Below are 6,700 nucleotides of genomic sequence, written 5' to 3'. Positions count from 1 at the left end.
TGCCTTCCCACCTCCCAGCCTCAGCACCCAGCCCCTCTTGCCTAAAATACCATCAAAGACTAGCTTCTGCAAAGCCTTTCCTGAAGCATGCTGCAACAACAGGGCGGGGGCTGGTTCTCAGACCTGGAAGCCCCTCCAGGAAATCCCCAAGGGGCTCACGGACTCCCGGGAAACAAGGCCGTACTAGACCATGAGCTGCATGCGCCATGTTTGCCGAAGGAGCAGGTGAATGAAAAATGAACTCGCTTCTGCGTTCCTGCTCCACTCAGAGCACACAGCCTACCTTTCATTTTCATGGTCTTCGTACGCACAAATAACGAGATACTAAAATCGAAGTTTCCCACAAGGCATGATAGTTGGCTGCACACCAGACCAGACCAAATGCAGAATTTACAAAGGAAATGGCCCAGAAAAAGGTTCTCAGATCAGGGGCAGTTAGGATATGCGGGGAAAGAGAATACTGTGTGAGGAACCTAATTTTGGAGAAAGCTGTGTTGTGAGCTCCCTTCCCTTCCTTCCCGAAGGGTGGGTTGGGGTACCTGACCCCTCACCTTAAGCTCGCACTTGGAGAGCTGTCGTCACCCCTGCAGTTGCGGTGCATGACAAAATGGGGTCTGACTCCTGCCCAGGAAACTGAGCGGGTGAGAGAGATGCTGGTGTGCTAGGTGAGCCCGAACCCCCGGAGTCTGTGGGGCAATGAACCCGTGAGTATTTTCTGGGTCCAGAGTGGGCCTGTGGGAGAAAGGGGCAAAGCCGAAGGTGCAGGAAGCTGAGGGTGGTAACTGGATTCTCCGGGGCTAAAGAAGTAATTTGAAGTGAGATCCTGAAACAGAGATGGCAGGAGGACCCTAAATAAGGGATCCCCAGCTCAGGGGGAGGGTCTCCTAAGAATCCTCAAAAATGCTCCTGAGAGAAAGAAGAAGACTTACACTTCCGCCAGGCCCACTTTGTGATAGCAGCTGCTCAGTTAAGAACTTTGGTACCTCCTTCCCTCCTTCCCCACTGTACCCCACCCCTAGTGGGCATAGAGGAAGATCAGGGAATCCTCCCACAGGCCTTTCTGCAGGGCCTGCAGCCCACCTGAAACCATTCTTGGAGGTGGGGCAGAAGATGTCATTCTAAATTAAGACTGGAGTTTTGAGTTATAACTAGTTTCTGAAGTAAGACTGGGCTTTGTGAGGAAAAGTGTCCTAGGCTTGTCTATTCCCCAGGAGAAAATGGAACATCTCGTGACAGCCTCAGTTTCCTTCCATGGGTCTTAGGGAAGCTTCTCCCACAGAATACATTGGAAACGGGCTGTGGGACACAACAGTAAGCTGGGATTTGATTACATCCTGTGCATTGTACTTAGCCAGTACCCAGGTCATCTGCCTACGGGGCCAAAGGCAGTCTGAGAGCAGAGCCTCGTCTGGCAGGTGCGTGTGCCCTGTGACGGGGAAGTTCCTGCTCGTGGGAGGCAGGATCCAGGACCCTGCAGTGCCCTGCCTTGGGGAGGGCAGCGGGCCTGCCAGGTACACGGATGCTGGCTTGCAGAGAAGGCCACATAGCACGTCCCCATCCCTGATGACCCTCTGCCCGGTCAGGTTACACGCACTTCCCAGAGGAAGGGAGAGAGGCCGCTTCACTTTTCATTCTGAGCCACTTCCCTCATTCCACGGGCTCCTGCGACATGGCTCCACCATGCCGCAGTGACCACACCACTCGTGGGGAAGCAGAAAGTCTCTCACCACAGGCCCGCTCCCCATAGCCATGGCAACTAGATTACTCAGCCTAGCCCAGCCCCAAAGGCCTGAGAGCCTTAACTCACAGACTCAGAGCCCCCTCATCCCACCTGTAAGGAGGAGGAACCAGACCTAAGGGCCCTTCCTCCCCCCCGCAGCCAGTCCAGAGACTTCAGTTTCCCTTCCTGGGAGCAGCCAGTGCTGACTCTCACGCTGGGCCAGCCCAGCAGTCTTACCTCCCTGAAGGAGGGGCCCCAAGTTTTTCCTCTCACCCGCCCAGGAGAATCCCTGGCCTATGGCAACACACACATCTTCAGGCTCCGGGAGGACCGGAGGCTGGGAAGCAGGCCCAGTTTGGGAAGCAGCAGACACAGTGGAGACAGAGGTGCAGGGCAAAGTGTGGTTTCCCCTTCCCTGCAGACGGGCCGGCGTCAGGGAGCCAGGCCGAGAGCAGCTGGCGGAAGCAGAAGTCTATCCGTTCCCTCCCAGGCCCCTGGGAGGAGAGCCTCCAGTTCTCCCTTGGGGTCCAGGAGCCTTTCGTGGCCACCTCACAGCAGCAGGGGGAGAGCAGGGCATCCCAGGGACAGGGCCGGGGCCAGGTGGGGAGGGGTGAGGATTCCAGTCCAGGCGTCCATCTGGGGCTGGAATGGGCTGTCTGTGCTGGGAGTAGGGGCCTGGCTCACCTCTGCTGCTGGCCCTGCCTCAGCTCTGGGACACCTTTCCTCCCACTGCCCAGACCGGGAGCAACACACCCTTCTCTTCTTGGGGGCTTTGGGGAAAGACAGACCCAGACCCAGAGAAATTTCCTCCTATGACCACCCAGGCAGCCATCGTCTTCCCACATCCAAACACAGAGCCTTAGCCCCAGCAGCCCAGGGACACAGACGGGGGGCACACACCCTCCCACCCAGGTTTGTTTATCTGGGTAGTTGTGTCAGCTGCCTGGCCAAGCAACACAGGCGCCTGAGTCCTGGCAGACATAAACCAAGCCAGCCCCCCTCCCACCCTGGCAAAGCCCCAAGCAGGGCGGCCGCCACCCCTGCAGCCCTCCGCCCAGCCCCACTCACATCATCCCATCTGATGAAGCGCTCCCCTTGGCTCAGATAGGCCTTCACCCCGGGGGGTTGCAGGACAGGGTTAAGCAGAGACATAGTGCCAAGCGTCCGTCTTAGGAGAAGCTGGGCAGGCACAGGGCGCAGAAGGAGGGGAGGAAGGAGGGCGGGCGGGGGTGGGGGGAGAGGAGCTGGGCTCACATGGCACCCGCCCCAGCTAGTCCGGAAGTCTGGGCGCTCTTACAGCCCGCGGGGGGCAGTAGCTGGGTGCAGAGCTGAATGCTTCAGCCAGAGGCCCATCTGCCTTTTGAATCAACCTCATCCCGCCCGCCCGCAGTGGGGGGCTGTGGTCACTGCTCCTGCCCAGGGAGGCCGGGCTCCCCTCCGCAAAGCCCCCCGCCCTCACCCGGTGCCTCAGCACTTCCTGCTCAGGGCTTCCTTCTCTGTGCTGCTCAAGAAGCAGGTCCCGAGGCCTGGCTGCCCAGAGCAGGGGCCTCTCCGTTCCAGGGGTCATCCCTGGTCAGATGTGGGAAGGGGCCAGCGGGGGATACTGCTGCCCAGGTGGACACTGAGGGGGGTGAGCAAGGAGCTCACGAGGGGAAGGGACCCCCACAGAGGTGGGGTCCAGAGCACAGGGGTCACTCTCAGAGGCCGAGGAGCCTGGGACCACCCTGGAGGTGGGAGTTGAGGGAGAAGCAGGGTCCAGCTGGGACTAAGTGTTTTGAATAAGCAAAGTTTGCTGAACATCCAGCCCCTCCTTCTCGGTGCTTCCTCCCCATGAAAATGAGGTGCAAGTGAGGCAATCGCGCCCCTCACCCGCGTCACACGTGACTCCCTCCTCTTGGCCTTCCGGACCTGGACGAGGCCTGAAACCTCACTGACCAGCCGCCACTCCACACACCGCTGCTTCAAGCACCCCTCAGCCACCAGCCTCCACCTTGCTGTCCTGCCAGGCTCTCTCCTCTGCCCTGTGCCGGGGCCTGTGGGAGAGAATGCTTGGGGCAGGAGGGCTGCTCGCAGGGGCCTCAGCTTGCAGTGCTGCTCAGGGCTTATGGCACTAACTCTGCTCCGGCCCAGGGCCCGGCCCAGGAGCTCAGTCACAGCCCAGTCCAGCCCAGCCCACTTCCTCTTGCCTAATCTGCTCTCATCACCCTTCTTAACCCAGCTGGGGGAGCCGGGAGCTCTGCCCCGGATTTCCTTCCCCTCTCAGGGCCCAGCTTTCTGTTCCAGGTCCCACCGTGGACATTTGTGCCACCCCCTGACAACAACGGGACCCTCACCCAGGCCCTAGAACTGCCTCTGATGGCCAGTCCGGCCCAAGGCAGGAGGATGGGGGCCTCTAGGGGTTGGAGCTGAGGGGGTTCCTAGCACAAAAATAAGCCCTGGAAAAATGATTCTAAGACCACTGGGGTGGATCCTGGAGCAAGGCCTGACTGAACCTGTGGAAACAGCTTGGGAATCCTCCATGCTGCCATGCCCTGTGCCCTCAGGACTCAGCCGCCCTCCCCTCCCTCTAAGCCCTGCTGTCTCTCATCTCTCCTCCCTCATCCCTCCAGCCTTGGACCCCTCTGGGGGCCCCTCTGGTGTCTCCTGCTCTTCCGATTCCCTTCCTGGGATCAGGTTCCCTCTCTGTCTGTTTGAATGCATTTTGCAAGGAAAATCCCTGTCCCTTCCCAAAGCCCCTGCACCTGTCACCTGCAGCCGGCCCTGCTCCTGTACCCAATTCCTCCCTCTGGTCCACCCTGCAGCCTTCTCTCTACTTTGGGCCTGGAAAGACAATCCCCTCTCTCTCCCTCGGCATGGGGATGGGGTAGGTGGAGGCTCTCTCATTTCACAGGATTGGGGGCGCCACAAGGAAGGCAAGGATTTCAGGGCTCTTTACTCTTTTACCCTTTCTATCTCCGGCTTTGAAGTTTGAGGCTCTGAATCCACAGAATAAAGCCTCACCCATCTTTACCCAGTGATGACACTGCCTGGACCCTGTTCTTGAGACCCCCAACTGTAGCTTCGTCTGTCCTCGCCTGCCCACATCCTGCAAAGCAGCCCTCAGAATGCAAGAAATCCAAGCAGCAAAGGGAGCTGGGAAAACCTTCATCCAACAGGGATCTTTTTCCTTTAAAATTACATTTAGGTTTTTTAAAATGTGAATTGACAAAAATATTGTGTAAATAATGGTAGACTGGATACAGAGAAAATCAGAGAGGTCACATGAATGCACAGTTTGGGAGACTGGCTCCTGGGCTGAGCTGAGAAGAGGGCGCCTCAGACAGTCTGCCAATCTCATCCCCCCCAAGGCAGAAGGTGAAGGGCGAGGATGCCCCCTGCTGGGCGCACTGGAGAGCACGTGCCTCCTGGGGAAAGGCTGGGAACCCCGAAGGCAGACCCTTAGGGAAGTTGCTGCTGGGTCTGGATCAGTTGTGAAGATGGGTATGCTGGAGACTTTGGCATGTCCGAGCTTTGGCGAAGTCACTTGCCCACTTGGCAGCTTTGTGTGGGGACCTCTTGCTTTTTGGTTTCTCAACCTGTTCATCAGAGAAGTTTAGCAGTGGAAGTTGAACTCAGATCTTTGGGTGGCCCAGTTACCAGACAAACAAGAGAGTCAAATTAGGTGGGTTTCTTACCTGATGCCATGACCTACCTGATGAAGCAGTGGGGTTCAGAAGCCCGGAGGCCTGTTGAGTGTCTTGGGCCAGTGGCTAGTTTACTTCTGGAATGAAGATTGGCTCAGATGTTGCATCCTCAAAGATCTGTTTCCTAGTTGGGCACAGGGAGCCAGGCTGGGCTCACTACTCTATGAACCTAGCCACTTACTAGCTGGTTTATCTTGTAACGGTCCCGTGCCTCAACTTTCTTACCTGTAAGATGGGGATAATTGTGCCTCACAGGACTCTATAAGAATTAAATAATATAATGGATGTAAAGTACTTAATACCCAGCCTGCACATGAGCTCAATATTATTATTATTACTTGTTAGCAGACGCTGACAGGAGAAAAGCAGTTTCTTATTACTTCCTCCTCAGTGTATATTGCTATTCTTTCCACAACTGTCTTCACTGACTTGCTCTTTGGGTTTTTTGTGGGTTTTTTTCCAGCAGTTTGTGTGGATCAGGGCCTGGACCCACCTTCCCAGGGCAGGCTGAATTAGGGGTGCTCCTGAAGCAGGCTGTCCCCCAAGCAGCCTGAACTCGTGAAGTCACATCACGGGCAAACGCCAACCTCCCACCACCTCCACACCATCACAGCTGGTGAGGCAGGCGTGACAGTGAAGACCAGGAGGTGTCCATCAGTCCGGCTGTATGTTCAGCTGTAGCTCCAGATCCAGCCACCCTCTGCGTGCTGAGAGCTGAGTGTGAATGCAGGCAAGGACAAGACTGGGTAGCAGGTGCTGAGGCTCTAATCCCTTAGGGGAAAAGGACAGGCGATCAAGAGTTCTCTGCAGAAACCCAGGAGGAAGATGTTGCCTGCCCTCCCATGCCAACCCCTCCTAGAATCATAGAAGGAACCATCCTGGACTTAGAAGTGGAAAAGAATCAGTCCCATATGTGTTTCCCTTTGAAGTATCATTTTGGATCAAACTTACCTGGAGGTGTAACTAGGGGAACACTGGATCCGTCCTCAAGAAACCTAGATTTTACTCTCAACCAGAGCAAAGGTTAGCTGTGAGATCTTGGCAAGTTACCTGAGCTCCCTGATCTGTTAAGTTTTTGATCATTTCCAAGATTCCTTCCAGCTCTAAAAATCTCTGTCCCATCAGAAGGGCCAGCCTTGTCACTTTCTCTGAGAGGTGACAAACCTAGAGATGAGAGCTGAAGATGGCAGGAAAAGGATCGGCTCTTCCCCCTACCAGGTGTTCTTGGACACATTACTCGTCTTCTCTGCCTCTGTTTATCTGTCTGTGAAATGGACCCATTTTCATAAGCGTGATG

At 56.2% G+C, this 6,700-nt stretch overlaps 1 protein-coding gene across 8 annotated transcripts in view; it reads right to left on the bottom strand.

The window, feature by feature from the left end:
- PLCB2 (phospholipase C beta 2) overlaps positions 1 to 2,938 on the bottom strand; it is a 19,216-nt gene extending 16,278 nt beyond the window's left edge. For all 8 annotated transcript variants that reach the window (XR_003001425.1, XR_003001426.1, XR_003001427.1 and 5 more), the window contains exon 1: positions 2,789 to 2,938. Coding sequence is in view for 5 of the 8 variants with exons in the window: in XM_024732428.1 (XP_024588196.1) it covers positions 2,789 to 2,872 (84 nt within the window). In the remaining 3 variants the exon portion in view is untranslated. The remainder of the gene's footprint in view (positions 1 to 2,788) is intronic.
- Positions 2,939 to 6,700: the final 3,762 nt, after the last annotated feature.

Source organism: Neophocaena asiaeorientalis, unplaced genomic scaffold (assembly GCF_003031525.2).
Source record: "Neophocaena asiaeorientalis asiaeorientalis breed wild unplaced genomic scaffold, Neophocaena_asiaeorientalis_V1.1 scaffold119, whole genome shotgun sequence".
Classification (NCBI taxonomy): Eukaryota; Metazoa; Chordata; class Mammalia; order Artiodactyla; family Phocoenidae; genus Neophocaena; species Neophocaena asiaeorientalis.
The sequence above is the reverse complement of the archived record's forward strand: the minus strand, read 5'-3'. Positions and strand labels throughout refer to the sequence as shown.